General features: G+C 44.7%; 1 protein-coding gene across 3 annotated transcripts in view; it reads right to left on the reverse strand.

The window, feature by feature from the left end:
• Adcy2 (adenylate cyclase 2) overlaps positions 1-23,702 on the reverse strand; it is a 350,815-nt gene that overhangs the window by 141,162 nt on the left and 185,951 nt on the right. For all 3 annotated transcript variants that reach the window (XR_015735023.1, XM_087897019.1, XM_087897018.1), the window contains exon 4: positions 17,723-17,872. Coding sequence is in view for 2 of the 3 variants with exons in the window: in XM_087897019.1 (XP_087753145.1) it covers positions 17,723-17,872 (150 nt within the window). In the remaining variant the exon portion in view is untranslated. The remainder of the gene's footprint in view (positions 1-17,722; positions 17,873-23,702) is intronic.

The following is a 23,702-nucleotide window of genomic DNA, read 5'->3' on the forward strand; positions in this document are numbered from 1 at the left end:
GTCTCACAGCGGAGAACCCGTCTCTTCCTCCCTCCTCTGCCCTTTCTGGTTTTATAATCTCTCTTACCTTGATATTAAAATGAATTGAGTCTGCTGTGGGGATTTAGGTGCTTGCTGAATAAATGAAGACTCAGGCTCTTCATTGGGGCATCTTAGCATTTACCCGTGAGTTTATTTATTTAGTTTTTCTAGTGTAAAGACATGTCTCTCAGTCACGACTTCTATTTCCTTCTTACTAGAAAAGGACACTGAGATTTAGGGGTTGATAACTCACAGAGAAGCTGGCCCACAATTGGGTCGTCTTCCTTGAGAAGGTCCTTACACGGTGTGCTGACTTTCTCATTGGTAACGAGAGCCCAGCATCCTTTAGTCTTGAGCATTTCCTTCTTCAGGGGATGGCTGTCAAGGAATTCCACTCTGGTCTTTAGAGGTTATTTAGCTTGAAGATGTAGAGCCTGTTCATATTTATTATAACTCTGGAAGGTTGTCCTATGAAGTCAGTGCGACATTATAGGGTCTCAGCTATGCCTCCCTCCAAGTTTGTTTTGATAAAACACCATGGCCACCAGTGACATGGGAGGAAAATGGTTTATCTGGACTGTATGTCTCAATCAGAGTCCATCATGAAGGGATGTCAGGACAGGAGCCTAAGCAGGGACCTGGAGGCAGTAATAGAAGCAGAGACCATAGAGTGGTGTATCCTACAGGATTGTTTCCAATGTCTTGCTCATACTGCTTTATTTTATCACCCAGGACCACCTACCCATGGGTGGCACCACCTACAGTGGCCTAGGCTCTCCCACATCAATTATCAATTGAGAAAATGCCCTACAAACTTGCCTACAGGAATCCAATATAGGCATTTTTTAAACTGAATTCTCTCCTCTTGGATAACTCCAGTTTGTATCTCGGTGACAAAAATGGACCAGGACAGCTTCTGTCTTGACATAACACACCGCGTGATTCTGTTATGGTTATTCTCAGCTGTCAACTTAAATGAGACCTGTAATTATCTGGGAGAGAGGACTCTGGCCACTCCTGTTAGGGCCTATGCTGATTAGGTTAAATGAGATGGGAATGTCTGCCTACTGTGGGTGGAATCATTCCCTAGGCTGCAATCCCAAACTGTATAAAAATGAGAACATGAGCTGAACATAGATATTCATTGTTCCTTTTTTTCCCTGAATGTGTACACGGCCACCAACTGCTTCAAGTCCCTGCTGCCCTGACCTCCCTGCCATGTATGGTGAGACAAATAAACCCTTTCCTGAGTGGCTTTGTCAGGGTATGCCCTTACAGCAAGAGAGGAGAACCAGCGACATTTAACATCACACATTCACTTTGGCCACACACAATTCACATATAAGACTTTGGTGAACATATATCCTTTTAGTGATGATAGTATGTACAGTAAATACTACAGCCCCAAATGAGGTATTTATAGATTATGAATTAAAAAGTTGAAGTAATTTTCCCACAGTTACTTCTGTGCCAAAAGGTGCCAACGGACTCACACCTAAGCAATGTGGACCCAGGGCCAGGCTCCTAACAATTACATAATATTACTTCTCAATCATAAGTCAGGGGACATCTGCTAGGGACACTGCATTATTAACTAGGCCAAGCTGTTAACAGGCTCAGCCTCGCTGGTATTAACTGTGCCCTGGGAGGATTAATAGGATGCTTCTATGTGGTCTGAACCTGACTAGTCTGGAGGCATGAAGGCTAAACGACGCAAGTAACTGTGTCCATGACAAAGAGGACACCAGGAACACAGCAATTAGCTGTTTAGGGAGCAAAACAGCGACAGCCGAGGTAAGGAGGGAGGTTTAGGGTTGGGGTAGGTAAGGGGAGAGCATAAATGGAAAGTGACAGACAGAGGTGGGGTTTGGGCCATTTGTGTCCATTGCATTGGTAACAAATGTCTCAAAACAAACAAAACACAGTACAGAATGACAGGTGATTGAAAGCCAGTAATAAATTTAAACAGAATGCCTAGCATTCTGAGGTTGGGACCTCAAAAAGCTCACTAACACAGATATTGAGACAAAACACCCCTGTGTGTGTCCTAAAGAATGCATGCGATGGGTGGGAAGGAATAGGACGAATGCCCTTAAGGATTCATACAAGGGCAAAAGGGTCAAAAATGGTATCCTTGACACTCTAAGAATGTCTTCTGCTTGTAGGCAAAGAGTGGAGGGAGGGGAAACTGTAGTCAGGATGTTTTGTATGAGAGAAGAATCTACTGTCCATAAAAAACAAGCGATCTTCCCCTGAGCCCACCAAACCCCCCAAAACAAAGCCTCAGACAGGCAGGCTGGAATGTTATCATTTGAGAAATCTGTTTGGGTCCTCTCTCATTTGAGCACAGGCATTAGGAAGTGCTGAGTCCTGAGAATAGGAACAGTCACCTTTTTCAAGAAGGAAAGCAGTGAATCAGCTGGGGGAAGCAAGAAGGGAAACGCTGCTGATTAGAAAGCCCAGAAAGAGAGCACCTTTACCTCATTATTCACTGATGGTTACAGAAAAAAATTACAATGTCTAAGCAGCAAGCAGGACCATGCATTATTGGGGCCACTGAGATAAACGCCAATTACAATTCAAAAACTGGCAAGAATATTCTAAGACGTAGCAAATAAAAAGCCCAGTGCTCCGAAGAGCTTTGCACTTTTAGAATTGCCGACCAGTGGTCCCACAGATCCCCAAACATCACTGGCTATTACCAGTGCTGGAAGTGATGCTCTAAAACTTGGAACTTAGACCGCATTGCTGAAGACACTGGGCATTTGAATCAGGGAACATGCAGATGTTAAATCGTACTTAGTACTTCCTTGGAAGTTTCATCCGTACTGGCTAGCCTTCGTCGTGCTAGGAAGAACTGTGCATGTTACCAGAGAAGAAAAGTAAGCAGCCATGAGTCCTGCGAACTATGGTGATGACTGACCTGGCAAGACATGTCAGTGCACGCCTGGTACAAGACTGGCTTAAAAACCATGGATAACCAACCACTTTCTGATGGATTTCAGTTACAGCCCACAGCAGAAACCCACACCTGGAAGCATTCTAACTAGACTGGCCACAGGGCCTAGAGGAGAATCTACTGCTACTGGTGTGCTACATGGATGTAATGCCAAACTGACTTCTAATGACTTATTTCTATATTCAGAGCTGAAGACATCATCAGCCCTCACATCCGAGGAGCTTCTCTTTGCAGGAGGTGATGATCAACAGAGATACCCTAAGTGGAGCATCTCTACTGGATGCTCCCCTTCCAAGGCTCAGGGCTCACTGCAGAAAAGGGGGCAGAAATACTGCAGGAGTCAGAAGTTGTGAATGAATACAAGGAGGGCAGCGTCTTCTGGAGATAGCAGGGCAGTTGCGCTTATGAACTCACGGCAGTTATGACAACATGCAAAAGCCCCAGGCAAGTTCATGCATGACCAAATCCCAGCATAGAGGAGGTAGACATGTTGTCCTACCCCTGAAGCTATTGGCAGCTGATAATTGCTATAAGAATGACAATCAATTTTCTTTAAGAATGTTGCCATTCATAGGCTGAACATACCCCAACGGAAGGCCCCACACCCATGAATATATGGACAGCACAAATTGGGCTCAATAGTTGGAAAGGGACAACCTCAATTCATTCTCACGTAGGCAACTACAAAGGAATAAAGTAGGCCTCAAAGAAGGTAGACTGGCAGTGATGCTTGAGAGTGATTGGTTTATGGATATGTTGACTTATATTGGTTCAACTTGGAATTTTTCTGACCTTCCAAAGGTATGAAACCATAGTCATGCAACCACTCTGCTTTTCACTTTTAACAGAGTATACAAGAGACTATACAACACAGGGTAATAGAGGATTTCCCTCTGTGTGCTGTGATTACCATTAATGAATAAAGAAACTGCTTTAGACCTATCTCAGGGCAGAACTTAGGTAGGCGGGAAAGGCAGAACTGAATGCTGGGAGAAAGAAGGCAGAGTCAGAAAGAAGCCACGTAGCCCTGCCAGAGACAAACGCCAGAACTTTACCTGATAAGCCACAGTCACGTGGCAATACACAAATTAATAGAAATGGGTTAGATTAATATGTAAGAGTTAGCCAATAAGAAGCTAGAGCTAGTGGGCCAAGCAGTGATTTAATTAATACAGCTTCTGTGTGATTATTTTGGGGCTAAGTATCGGCGAATCAATCCCACACCAGTTATGTTTTAAGGGGTTATTTATTTTGGGGGGTAAAACTTACATACACCATAAACCGTCAGGAAGGGAGCCTAGTCGCTGGAGCAGGAGCCGGGAGCAGGAGCCGGGACGAAGCGCCGGAACCAAGAGAGCCTGATCTGGGATCTGTGGCTCTTTTTAAAAGAGAAATATACCATGCCCCAGTGGGCTGGTATTTCAGTGGCTATTGGCTGACGGAGCAGAAGGCGCTCCCCGCCGCACTGTGGGCTCGTGCTTCAGCGACTATTGGTTGAGGCAGCGGAAGTTACTCCCACAACAGCTAAGCAACCGGGAACTAACTAGCGGCCTCCTTCAACAATAGGCAACGCTCAAGGTCGGGTTTGATGTTAGACAATTTTTGCCCAACTGTAGGCTAATACAAGTATTCTGAGAGAGCATTTATTAGCCTTGGTGGTGGCAGCATAAATCGTTAATCTAAACCTATGATAATATAACAGCCAACCTTTCCTCTTTTGACTGGGGATTGAATTTAGGCCTGGAGTTTGCTAGACAAGAACTTGATCAATGATGACCTGTAACCAACGCAAATGATAATTAATCTTGATTGTCACCTTGATGGGATCTGGAAACACCTAAAAGACACATTCCTTGGTGTTTTCATAGGGGATGAATTGGGGCAGGATGACCTGTTCTCAGAGTCAGAGGCACTTGTCAGCTGGGGCCTGGACACAAAGAAGTCTAAGAAAATAAAAACCAGGAATGCACATTTGCTTCACTTCCCTTTGGAGGAGTGTGCTTGCTGCTGCCGTGGCTGGCCCCAGTCTCACGTCTTCAGAATTCCAACACAAACCCAAGGTCAATGTCTCTTTGGGAATCTTCTAGGCTTTCTGCACCAGCTCTGTCGATTGAGCAGCTGCTTGGTTCTCAGCCTCTCCAGTGTGCAGACAGTCATGTGGAACTACTCATATATTTATTTATGTATACACATGTATAGTTCAGTTTTTGAGGTTAAAGGTAAGATGTGACTCCTGGAACCTTTCACACTAGCACAGCACCAGAAAGGGACAACAGAACAGATTTACATCTAGCCCCATGGTCATTCATGGTAGTCATGAATTGGGAACTTTGGGTAATTTATATTTTATTTCTTCATTTTGTACAAGGTCAGTTTTAGCACAAGTCAAAGAAAGTTTTAGATGGAGGTTTATACTGTCTGAAAGTGGTGGGGCAGATGAAATGGGGCTCCTGATTCCACGTGACACAAATGCCCTTCGCTTTCACCCCCATCCTCTGCTGACCTTCACTGGGACACCTGTACTAGTCAGTGGCTTCAAAGAGACGAGTGAGTTCCATGGTAATTCACTGAGAAAGGAGTGGATGAAGGACACGAGCCAATGATGAAGCTTGCAGTCCTCATCTTCTTGTTCATAGTCACTCCAAATGATGAAAAGAATATCCAACAAATTCAAAACTTTTTATGACCTATGAGAAAAGCAACTTTCCAAAGCTCATGGCATCCTCAGCTCAGGGACCGATTAGCTATGATTTCTTTAGACTTGGACAGCATAGCCAAGCATACTCTATTTCGTTGGGAAAGAAAGATAACAAGAGATAGAATGGCTAAACCCATTTTATCCAAGAAACAGCTAAACTATCATAAAATTTGTATATTTCTCTTTCTCTGCACAATAATATTCTTGATCTGGTCGGTTTCAGGCAGCATTCTGATAATGTTCCATTCCCAGTCAAATCAAATAAAATCGTGAGGTCCCAGAAAGCAAAATGCTAATGTGCAGTCATGAAATGAACATTTTTCTTGAGGATATAAAACCACAAACTTGAATTAACGACAAGTTTAGCTTTTTCCCATTATTCATATGCAACTTTGAGAGCTCCATCAATTTTCTCTGGGGTGGAATATTCTATCTACATTCACTATTCACTCATATCAGCTGATGAAGTATTAATCTTTAATGAAAGGTTTTCCCCTCTTTTCCAACAAAGCCTTCAAATTTTAGTCATTATTTTTTTTCAGGACGCACAATCCCAAGAAAGCATCTTGTCACTAGAGCCAAGGTCCTCAGTCTTCCCTGACCTACCTTCCTTTCTTACGGTGAGGATCAGCAGTCCACGTTTCTCCTTGTGTCCCGGAGTGCCCACTGGGACACCCACTCCTATATAAAACGCAGTTAGCAGTTAGCTCAAGATACCACATTCAGTGATATGCACAGATATTTTTATATGTGGGTGAAGGGTCTCACCATGCAGTCCTGGCCAGTCCAGAACTCAATATGTAAACTAGGAAGGTCTGGAATTCACAGTGATCCAGCTGCCTCTGCCTCCCGAGGGGTGAGCTTGAGGGTGTGTCCCACCAAGCCTGGCATGAATGGATGTTTCAGCACATCCTCTGTGATGTATCCTCCCTGGTTACTAACGCCCTAAACTTCACTGATGCTTGAGCTTTCGTCCTAACTACTTCTCGTTATTTTCCTCAGTCTTCCGAATTCTTTGTTTCCTCTATAGTTTTATGTTATTTGTTTAAAATAACTTTTTAATTGTTTCTCTCTGACCCACAACCCTTGTTAGTAGCTAACGGCAGAATGAATCAAAAATATAGAATAGATTAAACATGGTAGTATTTTATAGTATAGGAAAAAATATATAAAACAGTCAATATTACTCCCTTCCCCTTCCATAAAATGAATGATTCTGAATAAAAGGAAATAACCTAGAAGACAACAATCCATCAGAAGATGTAATGACATACATGGGAAACAGCCAATACATAATTTAACAGTGTTGCGGAGATAATGAAACACACCACTGGCAGGATCCTATGCGGTGCCGAGGACTTTAGCAAACACTCCCCCGCATTCTTTGCTTCTCTTCTGTGCCAGGTATAACAAAAGAGTAGCTCCCTTTAGGGCACAAGCTGTCTGTGGTTTCTAAGTGTCTTCATGCCATTTATCTCCACGGTCTGCACGCCCCAGTTCTGTATGTGAGAAGTGCCACACTCATGGCGACTTCCAAACTGCCCTTTTCTGTCCACAAAACCTCAACTGTTTTATTCACTGTCCATGTCTTACACGATTGGTCCAAGCTCCTGGGAAACATGGTGATGACCGGAGGCCACTGCGATCCGTCCTTCCCAGCATGACTCCTTTAGCCTTTCGGTGAGCTGACTGATATGCCCTATGAGCCTTATTATCTTGGCTCTTACTGAAACACACAATCTGGATTTGCTTTCAGATACTCAATGTGTGTAATTTTATGCTGCCCTTGTTTTAAATGTAAGCTTGCCCTTCTCATTTTAGAAGCAGGACTGGTTCACCTTGGACACAGCGGGTTCTTGCCCATCCCTTTCCTTGATGTGATTAAAGCAGATACATGCCTGGTGTGTTCTTGGTACCCTTCTCTCCTGCTTCCCCATGAGATATTAGAGACTCTATTTTATTCACCTCAACGACCCTGATACTGGTATAGACTGTACAGATGTATCACATTGCGGTCAGTCAGTCTAAGCAACTGGAGACAGTGCCTGTTTGCTCCACAGTCTCCCAGCAGGTCTCTCTTCAGGAAAGCTGCCTGAGCGGCTCTCAGACTTCTGGAAAGCCACGTCTCACAACACTCAGATTCATTCCCCCTCCAGAACCCGTGTGCTATCCTCTCTCTTCCGGGACCTATGAGGAAACGCTGCTCTGCTACTTCCTATATTTGGTCATTAGCTCCTCCCTACCTTCCAGGTCAGATGTCTCCTGCAGTTGCAATCTCATAGGAATGCATGGGACCTACAATAGGTGAGGACCACATTCTCTATGACAGGACACTTGGTCACACCCAACAAGAATGTGTGAGGCAAGGCATCAAAGCATCCACAGAATATTTACATTGGTCCTAACTCTCAGTCTGCAGAAATACAACGGCACCGACTCAGCGAGCACACAAGGGATAGAAGGGAGGGTCTGCGCTCATGCTACCTGACTCTCACATGTGTGTGGGGGATTAGTGGCTGCACAATGGAGAGTGGGTCCGGGATGATAAATCCCAAATACCCCCTTTCCTAGTAAAAAGCTGTAATATCATACCTGCGATCAATACCTAGGGAAAAATAAAAGCAAAACAAAACAAAAACATGATAGTGGTCTCAGAAGACTCTGAGATGGGGCCGCAGTTTCTCCTGTAAGCAGCAAGCATCAGAAGGATGCATGATGAGACCAGGATGGGAAAGCTTCGAACTACTTTCTAAATATTAATTATTTTACAATTCCTGTTTTCCTCACACACCAACTGATGCAGAACGTCCTTGATCCTTCCCATTGGATTATGCTTTTCCTATCACACATTCCTGAAAGTGTCAAGATGTCTCATCATAAAGAATAAAATCTCATCACCCTAAAATACTGGAAGCTTCCATGGCATCAGCAACAGCAAAGCTCATGTCCTTTCCAGGACAGCATCCTGGGCTCTGAGCCTTTCTCCTGAAATCAACAGTGTTAGCTTGTCACAGTCAGGAGTAATACAACTGCTTCCAGGTGCTTCTCTTTCTAGATTGGAGTGTTTTGATTGACAGAAGGAGAATCACATGGAGGAAACTTCTAGAGATTTAATTTACCATTAGACTTTTGTAAGGCCATGGTAGAAGACATCTGCACATCCTTGATCATTAAGAGGATCTCTTCTGGTTTTATTTTTTTTTTCTTTAGAGAAGCATCCATATTTATGAAGAACAAACACGTTGTTGCCCTTTGTGACTTTCTAGAATCTTCTGTACTTCTGCTTTTCCTTAGGCAGCAAGTTCGGTGATGATTTCTGGTAACTTCTCTCCGTTTTTCTTGCTCTTTCACTGGGTGTTCTCTGTTCCTTTTAAAAACAGTGCTCACAGCACAACCTTTACTGCAGTCTCCAAAAGTGGGTGATGTTGCTGGGTGGTGGCGGCACATGTCTTTAATCCTACCACTCAGGAGGCAGAAGCTGGTGGATATCTGTGAGCTCAAGGCCAGTCTTGCCTACAAGAGCTGGTTCCAGGACAGCTAAGGCTGTTATACAGAGAAACCCTGTCTTGAAAAACCGAATAAATAAATAAATATAAAAAATTGGTAATGTGTCAGTTCTTTTAACTAAAGAATTGCTTTGAAGATTGTTGACTAATTTCTCCCAGAATTGACTCTATTTCTCATCTGAAAGCACCCAGAAGGCTTCTCATTTCAGTACAGTCTTCCTGAGGTTTCTCCGTGGGTCATTACAGCCCAGCTTCCTAGGAATACCATGTACGGTAGCACAAAGCACTTAAGCCATCCTCGCATGTTGTTCTGGCATGTTGGAATGGCGGATGCAGCCAAGTATACACGATCAGCATGCACTGGATCCGTGGGCTTCAAACAGAATAAATGAAGTCAGGAGAGAATCCTGGTGGGAGACTATGGGAGGAATCTGAGGGGAGTGGGTTGTGCATTTGATCAAAATACATATTCATGTATACAATTCTCAAGCCATAAACAAGTCCTGGCACCAAGGACAGATGTTAGACTTCCTTGTCAGGGAGGAGACGGCAAAGACAGCAGTGGATGTTCTCTAAAGTTGAAGGAAGCAGACGCATCACAAACAGTTCCCAGGACCAGAGAGCCTTTAGTTACTTGTTTCTGAGGAAGCAAGAGTTGAGCAGGGCATGCATATCTGAGCCAGACTATCAGGATGAAACAAACTGACTTGAGCTGCTCACATTCTGCTCTCTCTGCAGGATGCACCATCTGATCAAGTTCATGGAAAGAGTTTGCAAGGAAATCTGCTACTTCAGTCCTCCAGAAGCTACAGTGGGAGGTCTTCCCAGCTCCAGCTCTTCCTGCTTTTCCATGTACAACTTGGTGTCCTGGGGAGGGGACCGCTATCAGGTCGTCAACTTGGCTTCTAACTATCAGTGCTGAGAAAGAGACTCGGGGCAATAGTGAGCCTGCTCATCAGTGTGTCCTCCCCTGCACTGCCCATCCTGCTGATTAAAGCAACCTTGAACATGGAGAGACGAGGCTCTCAAAGACTGCTAGCAGCCACTCCCGACTGTAAGGTCCAAAGAGGAAACAGAAGAAATATTTCTTTTCTTAAATTTTATTTTATGTGTATGGCTGCTTTGCTTGCATGTATATACTTGTACCACACGCATGCTCTGCCATGGAGGCCAGAAGAGGGTATCAGATCCCTGGAACTGGAGCTATGTATGATTGTGAGCTGCCATGAGGGTGTTGGGAACCAAGCCCAGGACCTCTGGAAAAGCGGCCACTGTTCTTCACCGCTGAGCCATTATTCCCACCACAGAAACAGTATTCTTGGTTAAAACCCCTTTGTCTTCACAGAACATGGAGCCTGTGCTGTGAAAACCTAACACACAACACAGGGATGGGTGCCATCAAGCACCACCCTTCACCAGCACATAAACACAGACCAGGGGGCGGCTTACTTCTACAGCTCAGTGCTGATGCACGGGGGGTGAGGACAGGGCTGGTTCTCTGCTGCTTTATGCATATTCCGGTCGCTAGAATGGCAGTTGATCAGTGAGCAAGTAGGACTTCCATCTAGAAGTCCTGCATGACAAGGGATCTCTTCTGCTTACACACTCCCAATGCCTGCTCCAGGAAAGCCACACTGAGCCACCACAAGAGACAGAGGCCTCAGCAGCCACACTCACGAACTGTGAGTTTATATCCAATCACTCAGACAGTGTCTACATGTGTGGGGGCAGGGCGTAAGCGGTGTGTGGCGCTGCTGTGGGAGTAAACAGAAACGCGGCCAGATTCCAGACACCATCCTCCACATCCACATCACTGTCGCCTTCCATATCAGATGAGGAGCTTCCTGCCTGTTTTTGAAATGGGGTTTCATGCGCGCCAGGCTGGCCTAGAACTAGCTATGTAGCTGGATGTGACCTTGAACACTAGTTTCCCTCAGCTTCCCCGTCCCAGGTGCCAGGATCAGAGGTGTGTACCGGTACAGTTGGTGGGGTTTTTTTTGTTTGTTTGTTTCTTTTTTCTTTCTTTCTTTCTTTCTTTCTTTCTTTCTTTCTTTCTTTCTTTCTTTTTTTTTTTTTTTTTTTTTTTTTTTTTGCAATGGTATAAACCAAAACCAGGGTCAGGCCAGTCAAGGTTACACAGAAGCTGTTTCCTTATCCTTTGAACTCTGGAAGGAGGAAAGCAAGCCTGAACACAAAAACAGAAAAGAACCCCATTCTGCTGTCCTCCAGACAGGGCTCTGGCTCCAGGTGTCTTTGCCCTAGGGTTTCCTACAGAATGTGTGTACTGTCTACAAAACCCACACCAAAATAAATTTTGTAAAAATTCCTTTTTGTTTGTTTCTTGAGACAGGTTTTCTTGTATCTTTGTATCTTTGGCTGTCCTGGAACTCGCTTTGTAGACCAGGCTGGCCTCGAACACACAGAAATTTTCTTGCCTCTGCCTCCGGAGTGCTGGGATTAAAGGTGTGTACTACCACACCCGGCTGTAAAAACACTTCTGATGTCTTTTGGATGGAGATAGAGACAGAGACCCACATTGGAGCACTGGACTGAGCTCCCACGGTCCAAATGAGGAGCAGAAGGAGGGAGAACATGAGCAAGGAAGTCAGAACTACGAGGGGTGCATTCACCCACTGATACAAGGGGACTGATCTAATGGGAGCTCATCAAGGCCAGCTGGACTGGGAGTGATGGAGCATGTGATCAAACTGGACACTCTGAATGTGGCTGGCAATGAAGGCTGACTGAGAAGCCAAGGACAAAGGCACTGGGTTTTGATTCTACTGCATGGACTGACTGTGTGGGAGCCTGGTTTGTTTGGATGCTCACCTTTATAGACCTGGATGGAGGAGGGGAGGACCTTGGACTTCCCACGGGGCAGGGAATACTGACTGCTCTTAGGACTAGAGGTGGGGAGGGGGAGGGAAAAGGGAGGTGGGAAGGAGATGGAAATTTTTAATAAATAAATAAATAATAAAATGATGACAATATACAAACTAATGAGGATTTATTTTCTCTCTTCTTTCTGTCTCCCCCATTCTCTTGGTTTCTCTTCTTGTTCCTGGTTTCATGAGCTAGGATCTCCTAAGACTCACGATGGAGCCCAATCTGTTCTTGAATTTACAGCAACCCTCCCCTTTCACCTTCCAAACTGTTTGGGTTGCAGGTGGGAGTTACTTTGCCCAGTAGACTTATTCTCTCTACACTGAAAAAGAAATCAGTTTTTATTCCCACAGAGGCAACATCAATTTCAATTGCTACAGCAGTTAAGAGAAAGGGCTCTTGGTTGGCTCTGCAGCCAGCTCTTCACAGTTCCTGAGAGTCCATTACATACTCCAGAGAGACGCTGTGCCCTGGGCTGACAGAGAAGCATCTGCCATGCCATGTGAAGCTCAAGTGTGATTGTGGCTTTTCCTGCAGAAGCTGAAGTAGCAGGCAACAGTCAAAACAAAGAGGTAAATTCTGCAGACCCCCAAAACAGTCTCAGTTCTAGGGACATGCATGTGTTCCTCCCTAATAAAACATAGTGATTGCAGTTACACCCACAGGAGGGCTCTTTTAGGGCAAAAATGCAACTCTGAGAATAGACCTATCAAAAATTTTCATTTTTCTTTTTCCTCATTTTTATACTACACACAGATGTTTTAATCATGTATTAATATTAATATCTAGGCAGACTTCTCATTAGCATCTAGGGAAAGCATCACAGATATTTGAACCAAATGCTTCTAGAATTGGGCAATTCTTTACATATGTCCTAGGAACAACAGTTATTTATAGCTCTCTTCCGGGTTGGAGAGGGTTGTCTTATGAGGTTCTGTGTTGGGACCAATTGAGTCCTGGCCTTCAGCCGCTCTTCCCTGCTAGAGCCTTCTAATTGAAGTCACTAGAAGCTGTGCCTGGTTTAGAGGATCAGAGGATGGGATTTTCACCTGTTGGCCATTGACTGCTGGGTATTTAAGCCTCCATGGTGCTATTGAAGAGGGCCTTTGAACCAGTGATTGAGGTCCGTGTGTTGGTCTGTCTCTGAGTGTGTTTCCTCAACCTCAGCCCCTTGCCCGAAGCTCATGAACTGGATTCTAGCGCATAGAGCGCAGACGGGGGTCCATGGTGAGCGGCAGTCCTGCCCTCTAATTTCCTCTCTTAGGCATGAGAGGATGAATTCATGAAACTAATCAAGATTACGGCCTCTCAAACTTGTGGGTATCAGCTCACTTTGAGGTAGCTGTCATGTGACATTAGGTTACAATATTTATTATCTAGGTAATTGCTGCAAAAGTAACTTCCTAGCTATACAGTATGCATCTTCCTTGACAAAGAGTTTCTGAAGGTGTTAGTATGGACTACAATCAGGAGCTAGTGGTACTGGGTGACAGCAAGTGAACAGGACCCAAAGGACACATGGAACCTAAGACATCAGTTTGGTTTGTGGTACCACGTCGGCCTCGTGTTTCTGGGACTAATCCATTCTACGAAGGCACATACATTGCCATTTTTTTCTCCTCGTAATTATTCTCATAAATCTATCAGATCAACATCTTGAGGTGTGTGTGTGTGTGTGTGTGTGTGTGCGTGTGCATGCGTGTCCATGTGGACATGTATGGATGCTTGTATGTGAATGTGGGCATGTTCATGTCAGCCACAGCTAAGTGTAGAGGGAAGAGGACAACCCGAGTGTCAGAACGCACCTTCCACCTTGTTGCAGAGAGGGTGTCTTTGTTTGTTGTGTTTTAGATGTTTGAGACAGGCTGGCTGCCCATGAGCTTTTAGGGTTTCTCCTGTCCCCACTTCTCACATCCCCAGAGAAGCACTGAAATTAAAGATTCTTTCTCCATGTGTCTGGATTGCACAGAGGTTGTAGGAATTCAGACCTGGGTCCTCATGGCTAAAAGGCAAGCGCTTTTACCCACGGAGCCATCTCCACAACACCAAGTTTTATTTTAAGCAAGATGATTTTTTTTTTGTCTTTTTAATAAACTGTTCTGAGAAAAATAAACCCACCACACATTCTCATTCTAGAAACAGGCTTTCTGAATCCCCAACAGGAAAAGCGCATTCCCGGAATCCGTCTCTGGAGATGGACTCCCAGCTTCTGAGACCATTAACAATCGATGGACCAAACACTATTCTATTAAACATCAAGAAAAGAATTCTTGTTTCTGCTACCCATGTCTTTCCTCTTCACTTTAGGGACGATCTCTGGCTTCTCTCATGAAATAACTCCTGAACTCATCCCCTTCTGTTCCCTCCCAGGAGGGTCCCAGAGTCTCTGCCAATGAGAATTCATGGCCCAGGAGCTGTGTGTGGCGGACGTGGCCACATGGACTGCCAGGACACTTACACTTCTTGGCTCCGAGAGACAAGAATGCTGTGTTCTCCCAAAGCTCCGGGCCATGCCAAGGAAATATGATGTGTTGATGATGTCAGTGGCCGGAATCACTGCTTCTGTCAGAGCTGTAACTGTAAACACTAGGTTCTATGATCCGTCTCCTTGGAACTGCAGTTCCCTGTAACCTTGGTACTATTTTGAAATAGAGCCTGGAGGGGATGAGAATAAGTTAGCTGTTTCTATCGGGACCAATCGGATGCATCTCTATCCTTTTGATTTTTTTTTTCAAATTGTACTTTTTAAAGTGATGGGTTCATGTATATGTGTGAGGTATGTGAGCATGGCGTGGTTACCTACAGAGGCCTGGGACGGGCGTCAGAGCTGGAGTTACTGGTAGTTAGCTGTGAGATGTTCTATATAGGGGCTGGGACGGACCTCAGGTGCTCACAAGCGCAGTAAGTGCTCCTAACAGCTGAGCCATTTTGCTGATTTTCTTTTCTTGATTTCTAAGAGAAACTTTCAACTCTAAAGCACTTCGAATTCTGGACTACGCAGTTGTAGACACGACCACTGGACATCCAGGGAGTACTGTGGTGGCTGCTGAGATGTGCTGGCTTGACACCCATTGTAATGAATTAAGCAATACCGTATAGTGACACCCAGGTGTACGATGATGGACCCGCTAAGCCCCCTAACACTGCGGGCAGTTATTAAGACTCACTCCATCTTCATCCCTGACTGCTTGGGGGTTACTGGGATATGTCAGAGGTATAAAGAAGAGCGGGGCTAGGCTCCAGTGAGTGAGGCTGCTCTCACCACCTGAAAGCCATGCCGGATGAACTTCTCAGTAATGAGGATGATTTTGGGTCATCCATGGTCCTGAAAACAGCCCCAATTGATTCACCCACCCGTGAATCCGAAATTGGATGGAATTATTTCCTTGGTCTGGTGGAGATCTATCTGTGTGAGCACATGTTCTTTATGTCTCCCCAAATTATTTCCTTGGTCTGGTGGAGATCTATCTGTGTGAGCACATGTTCTTTATGTCTCCCCAGGACAACTTGACCCACCGTGTGATAGCAGCACCACCTGTGAAGGAGCAGTGCTGCTTACTGATATTGTGGAATTTTCCAGGATCCAAAAATTAAACACAACTGGGCACAGGTATCTAAAGAAAAGCTGAGTTGTCTATGGTTTTGACTCTGGCTTACCAGTAGATAGGCAAGTAAGCTATTAGCAGACTTGAAGGTTGTTAGGAATGGACCCACCCTTCCTAGTCAGCAATTTGGAGGACCAAGAACTAAGATGGCAGAGCTCTGATTACAGATCTGGTCCAGGTGGGAAAATGACTTCCTGGGTTTCCCAGGAGGTTGTAATATTTATTTGCTAGGTGGCTATTTGCTGCTAAGGGAAAAGACCATTTCACTGTCCCTCTCAAAAGCGTCAATCCAAGTGGCCTGTCACTTACCTAGATAGGAAACTACTCCTCGGTAAGGCTGCCAGTTCCAGAGATGTCAGAAGTAACAGTACAGAGACTACCCTCAGCGGAGGCCGTCCCGGTGCTCTATGTGCCATTGTCCACCCACACAGGGCGACTGCTCTGCCCTGCAACGGTCCTGTCGGCCACTCTCACCCACTGAGGATTCTCCAGTTTACAATAAACTCTGTCTTTGTATGTCATGATGCATCTCATCTGAAAGAATTCTTTTAGATGAGATCATGTCACTTATGGAGGTGGGGGAATCTCATCATGTATTTAACAAATGAATTTAACATTAGTTGTATAGGAGGTTAAAAATAATTTAAAAATTCACAAGATTGTCAGTAATAACAGTGAGAAACTGATGCCCTAACTTAGACACCCAGATGCCTAGACCTATGCCCAGCACCAATGCTGTTCACTAAATATTTGCCGAACAAATGAACTAATGTTCCCATTTTGAAAAAGAACCTGATTATTATTCTCAAATCTATACACAAGCAGAAATCCAGTGCCAACACTTAAGTGATCATTTCTTCCCTTCCACCACCAAAATACATTTCGATGAAATGTGTAGAATAGACTAATGATTGTCATTTTTCATTGTCCCGTGGCACTTGTGATGGTGAATCTTCATTGTCTACTTGACTGGACATAGAATCAACATGGAAGCACACAGCTGGGGTATCTGGGGTGTCTATGCAGCGCCTTCCAGTGAGGTTTAACTGATGAGGGAGTCCTAGTCTGAATGTTGGTGGCATTACCCTGTAGAGTTGGGCCTTGGCAAGAATAAAAAAAGAAAGAAAGCCGAGCAGCAACATTCATCTCTGCTTCCCGACTGTGGACACCATGAAAGCAGTGGCTACACCCTCCCACTGCTGTGCCTTCCCTGCCGTGATAGACAGAGCGCTTAAACTTCGAGGGCGAAATAAACCCATCTTTCCTCACGTTCCCCAAGTCAAATATTTTCTCGCAGCAATGAGAAAAGTCACGGACGTAGTACCATGCCCCTACCTAAAATAAAGGATGTCAGCTGGGAGGTGGTGGCGCACGCCTTTAATCCCAGCATTTGGGAGGCAGAGGCAGGCGGGTCTCTATGAGTTCGAAGCCAGCCTGGTCTATTAGAGCTAGTTCCAGGATGGGCTCCAAAGCTACAGAAAAACCCTGTCTCGAAAAACCAAACATATCAATCAATCAATCAATCAATCAATAAGGGGCTCCAAAGCTACAGAAAAGCCTTGTCTTGAAAAACCAAACATATAAATCAATCAATCAATAAATAAATAAATATAAAAGATGTCCACTGCAAGACTCGTGTGATTTTTCTCCCCTCCAGTCTGTCTGTTTTATGTGTTTTTGCTGTTCTGGAGGACACTGCATGCTTCATCCCCACAGGCCTCCCCGTGTCCCTATCAATTATGCTCCCTACTCTTTCCATACAATCAATGTGTAATCCCTTGTGTACATCTCTACACATTATTCTGACAATCGTCGCAGGATAGCTGCAAACCACGGCGGCCACCAGCCCCTGATGAAACGCCCTCCTGATGCTAAAATGAATCTGGATGGTGGCCATGATCAACCGGGTGGAAAACAGCTCTGCCCACACTGCTGTGATGTCCCAGTCCTGTTTAAACCAAGGAAGACACTTGCCACTAATGTTAAATAATGGCTAGTATCCTGGAAATTCCCAATCTAGCACAGGTACAGGGCTAAGAACACACTTTACCTGCTGCCGCTTTTCAAACTCCAGCTTGATCCGGGACTTGATGCAATTGCACGTGTCCCGATAGGTCTGCTGCAGGGCGAGCTCCATGAGGTGCTTGTGGTAGGCGCCTGCCAGGTTCCCACAGATGAATATGATCACATTGGCCAGGATCTAAAGAGACGAAAGAGGACACTGAGAACGGTCAGGGTCTCTTCCTGTGGACCCACTAGAAGCAGACTGCATGTCAGGGTTAATTCAAACAACTCAGGCAATAGTCTCTACTTCTGCTTCTCAACTGACATTTGTATTATGGTTTGCCTAAAATAAAACATCCATCTCCACTCGGGACTCCATTCCCTCCTCTCCTCCTGCCCTTCAGAGTCTGTCTCTTGACATTGGACTTGACCCCTTTTTATCGAGCTATACATTTTTCTCTGCTCCCCTCCCTCCCTTCCTCCCTGCTCCCCTTCTAGCCTCTCCCATGACCCTCATGCTCCCAGATTACTCAGGAGATCTTTGGGCCCATTTTTCTTGCTGATGCCATGGGAGCAGAACTGTACCCGTCCATTTGTGTTTAACTCTGTTCTCAGGTCTGCTATCAGAAGCTGAGAGGCTTGCTCTTCTACATTTGTTTCAAGATGACAGACATGTGGAAGAGAGCTTCCCCAGCCACCCGCAGTCTATGATACAGAGGTTTCATGTCTGTTCCACAGCACCTCTGAGATATGCAGACTGACATGTGCCATCCCACACTGAAATGCATTCACTAAACCTTACTAAGTGGTTTTCTGTTTATAGGTGAAGAAATGAGCCCTTAAACAAAAATAGTTATGCATCTTTCGATGAATAAAAGTGTGTTCATCATAACTTAGAAAACACAAAACAATAAAAGAAATCTGAAAACAGCCCTGACTTCCCTGCCCAGAAAAAAGTCTGCTACCCATAATTATTTTAAAATTCTGTTCTAAATTTCCTTTGTCAAGATGTCCGTCTTGTTCATAAAGGCCTGGTTCAATGTTTATGGTAGCTGCATGCTCTGTTTATGTAACAAAAAATAAAAGGTATCTGAGATCACAGAAATTATGTGTAGGCAGGTTTCCAAAGTCTTAGTTAGTATTCAGTTCTATGACTCACTTAGCTACGCCTATATATGTCTATATTATTCGATGCCACTGCGCTAATACTCCATGTGTCTGCATTATGTTACAGATGTCAACCTCATGCACAAAGCCGTGACTTCCTCTCTGATCACTGCTTTAGACTCAGTTACTAATAATATAAGAAGTCAAAAGCCACGCATATTTTAAGTTCTTGATTTATGTTATAAATTTGCTCTCAAGACTTATTCCCTTTGTATTCCCATCAGCAGGGGGTGACAATGGATTTTCCAGGATCCTCTTGTCTGACGCATAATTTACACGCTCCTAGCTCCTTAGTACTCAGGGTTGAATTTGTAGGTCTACCCAGGATATGGGCAGACACACCACATGATCGTTAAACATGGCAAGTCTCCTGTGGCTTCAGTGGCATCAAAAAAGGCATTGTTTGCAAAGGCCTCGTGTTCCCCAGCAATGCACCACTCGACAAAGCGGGCAGGAGCTTTATTCCATTACTTCAAAGTTCTCTCAGATTCAGACTCCGCAGAATCACGGGTGCTGTCTTTTTGTTCTCTCTGACCAACAAGCTTTCATCTGATGGCTTCCAGGAGTAAAGCAGAGACACTATGCAGCTTGCCTTCCCTAAAGAGCAGGCACCAGCATGTGCTACATTCCCAGCCATGGCATATCTCTCAACAAGGCTGCGGAAGACCGCATCTGGGGGTAGGCAGGGGACATATTTAACTGTGTTTCTAAAGTAACAATACAGTAAATGTGGCCATGTTTCTTATTTTTCCTTCTGTCTAATGCCTTTTCTTATCTCTTGACAGGCTGTGGAGACAGAGGAAAAGACATGTTGGTTCTAAGTACCCTAAAGTCCTGGGGAATGCAGGGAATTGAGAGCTAGGCAGGGGAGAGTTAAGATGAGAAGAATGGATTGATAAACTTGTTTCTGAGTTGCTGTTGGTACTCCATAGACTCCACAAAGAACCCTGTGGGCTTAGAGGGGCCTTTGGTGCTGCCCCATGTGACTCACAAGACCACAGTTATTGACGGGGTGGCTCGTCAATCTCAGTCTCACAGCTCACCTCTGAGATGCTCTTTCATGCATCCGTGTTTTATCTCTACTCCAGTAGTACAGATACCTAAAATATTGTTATGTGCACCTCTGTGTGCTTTTCTTTGTGTGCTATATGCATGAGGAAGACATGTAATTAATGCGGCATACATGTGCAGTGTGTGTGCCAGTATCCCCACATGAACCACACACGTGGCCCATATACACAAGGGTTTCATATGATTTTCCCATGTAAAACACAGGTGCTGTGTGGATGGCCTATGTCTTCATCATCCATGAGCGTGTGTGCCATGAGGTCAGAGGTCACGGAGAGCAATGAGGCTGATGTTGGTGTTATGTCCACACATTTCCTAGCCTGGAGGACTCTCGTTCTCACCATTGTTGTACAGCAATGCACAGCCTCTCTGAGTGCCAATGCTAGAGCAGGTGGGAAGTCTCGAAGACATTCTTTGTTGTTGCTGTGAGGGCTGTGCTGGAACTCACTTTGTAGAGACCACAAAGATCTGCCTGTCTCTGCCTCCCAAGTGCTGGGATCAAAAGTGTGATCTACTGTGCCCAGCTAGAAGACCCTTTTAAACTTCTGCTTGCGGGGCTCCACTTGCAGCTGAACAAGTCTGATCTGGGATTCACGTACAGTTGCACGCCATTCATAAACCCCGCTATATTTAGCCTCTGTGGAATGACCATCTGGTTTGCTGAGGATTAGTCAGACCTCATCATCGCTGGAACATCTCTGAAGAATGGAGCTCCAAGAAATGCAGGAAGGAAGAAAAGCCACGGCAAGCTTCACTGCTCACTGAGAAAACACTAACTCTTTCCTCATTGCGTACATCTGAAGCAATAACAAAGCACCTGAGTTATCATTTGTGAGAGCTGACTCCCTTCTTCCTCCCAAAGTGCCTTCAACACAAATAGACAGCTTTTGGGAGTTCAACTCCTCCAGAATATGAATCCAAGGTAAGCAAGAGAACTGAGCAAAGCCATCGCCTGTGCCCCAGCCTTTCCAGCAGGGGGCGTGAGTGTAGCCAATGCAGAGCCCCATCCACTGCCAAGGCAAAGGCTCTTCTCTGTTTTCTCCTCAGGTTACACTGCCCACTCATTTCGTCTTTGTCAGAAGGGAAGCTGTCCTTTCCAGTGGGTGGCACACCTGTCCCACAGTGCTCAGGACAATTCAATTGTTGACAAGTGACATCACTGTTAGGCTTCACACTGGGATTAAACCGGAGGTATCAATAGTGTGCTTTTTGGCTCCAGAACCAGCTCTGCTGGAGGACCCTGTCACCACAGAACTGTGGGGTTCTTTTCTTCATTACCTTAGCTATCTTCTACCCTGTGCCTAGGGGTAAGCTGTTTTGGGAATGCCGACTCCAGATCAGACCCCTAATTGCAGACTGAAGCCTGGGTGTGCCCTAATAACTTCTGGGTCCATTCACATTGCCTGTGTGGCTGACCAGTCAAATGATTCCTGTCCAGTAAAAAATTATGGAACAGGAGAGATGGTTCAGTTGGTATAGTGCTTGGGGTGTAAGCAGGAAGACCTGAGTTTGACCCCCCCAGAACTCAGTGAAAACTGGACACAGTGCAATGCTTCTGTAATCATGACAACGGGCAGAGGAGGCAACGAGGGCTCCTGGAATCCACCTGTCAGCCAGTCCTGTCTAGTAAGCAACTTTCAGGTTCAGGGGAGGGACATAAAGAATAAAATGGGGAGCAATTGGGGGAGACACCTGACCTTTTTGACCTCTGCTCTCCACACAGGCATATATATGCATACACACACATGCTCATATCACACACACATCACACAATACGTATATACATGTACAATATATACAATATACACACATATATACATATACCTATGCACACATGCCTTTACATATATATAAGCATACACACAAGCACACATACACAGGTTCACATACACACACATAACCACACATATATACATTCATGTACATATGAATGTACAAGCACATACATACACTTACACACAAAATTAAGAACTTTCCTTAGTTTTCATCAATGGAAGCCTGTCTGTCCGTGGTAAGCGGGGCTTGTGAGGCAGCAGTGTGTGTATGCCTAGCCATGGATTTGAAGAACTTCCTTCAAGGTGTCATTTCTTTTTTTCTTAAAGACTTATTTTATCTATTTGTGTGCACGCGCACCTATATATGACACCAGTATCCAAGGAGGCCATAGGTGTTGGATCCCCAATCCAACTTTCTGTGAGTTGCTCAATGTGGGGTGTGCTATCAGAACCTGCGTCCTCTGCAACAGCTGTTAATTTCTGATCCCTCTCTCCAGACCCCACCATTCACTCTCGATGCTTTTCAACACTTCCTGAGTACCAGTAATTAGGAGGCATCTTCTGAGCTTTTTGCAAACACACAAAAGGTGTTAAAAAAGTAAATGACAAAGAGTTAATCCCAAATAAAATATGATGGGAGTCTTTTTCTGATGTGAAACTTATGAAATATCCTTTCTGATACCTGACTTCGTCTTGGTAGACCGTATTCTATGGCTAACAGAACTGACTGTGGAATTTTAATAGCACCATGTATTTACAAACCTAACTAACATCCAGAGCCATTTTTTCTTTCAAATTGATGCAGTCATAGGATTTCATATCAAACCCAAGGTGTGGAAGAATGATTAGGTTAAGATTTTGCTTTTCAAAAATCACATCAAAGCCTTCTATTTTCCAAATGGCTGCCAAACACAGCATATAACAAAACTCTTATTTTCACAGTGTTGGTTTCTTTGATGGCATCATACTGTCTCTGTCTCTTTTATCTTGTCTCACTTAGCTACCATCACCTCTGTCAGAAAACAGGACAGGGAAGTTAGCCTCCTCTGAAATGGTTTAGAAGAACAAGAAAAAAACATTTCAGATAATAACGCCAGGCCAGGTTTACTCCCCAGGTTAAAACTACATCTTCAGATTGTGTGAGGTTCATGTCTGGAATCTGTGCAAATTGCACTGTGCCAGGACAGCCCATAGAAGCCTGCTGTGCCCACAGCTCTTTCAATCCCTGCCTTTGCTTGGTATAAAGTGGAAGATCTGTCAAATCTCACTGATCCTCAGAGATGCGCATGAATACAGCATGGGCTTGCAGAGGAGCAGCGTTCACTAGGAAGCCATGATTCTCCTTCTCCCAGGAGGCCACCCCTTCCTTCCAAACACTTCCTACTCTCCAAGCTTTCAAAAGTCCAGAAGGAAACCGGTGTTTTATTGCTCCTCTTACAGTCAAGGAAACAAAACCACGTGATGTGTGTTTGGTGATGATGCCGTCCCTTGGGTAGTTCCCCAAGATTGGGGCTGTCGGGCCAACTCACGCTCCTCAGCCTTTACCTCCAGGAGAAACACCTTTGCCAGGAGATGAAGGACTTCTCAGAAATTTAGAAGAGGTTCACTTTTCTTTAAGAGAAGCCGAGACTTTCTTTTCTTTACAAGGCATTTGTATCCTATGCTATAAAAGGTTTCCATCATTTATAGCTATTTTAAGTGGCTACATTTTGGAATGGTCACACGTCTTTGAAGCCACATGCCTGTGCATGTTTAGAGAGGAATGAAAGGAGAATATCAAGCCACTTTCAACCAGACCGGAAGAGTGACCCGGCTGAGAAAATGTCACCCGAGAAGAAAACATTTAAGGGTGCTTTTTAGTTTATTGACTTCAAACACTATAGAAATGTACCAAATGGCTTAGGTGGCAGCTCAGACACTTGATGACTCTGGGGTGCTATGCAGTCTAAGGAGGCTGACATCCATTTCTTTACTGTACATTTGGGGCATGAAATTAAAAGGGACACCACAGATACA

The sequence above is a fragment of the Myodes glareolus genome, chromosome 15 (assembly GCF_982192425.1).
Source record: "Myodes glareolus chromosome 15, mMyoGla1.1, whole genome shotgun sequence".
Taxonomy (NCBI): Eukaryota; Metazoa; Chordata; class Mammalia; order Rodentia; family Cricetidae; genus Myodes; species Myodes glareolus.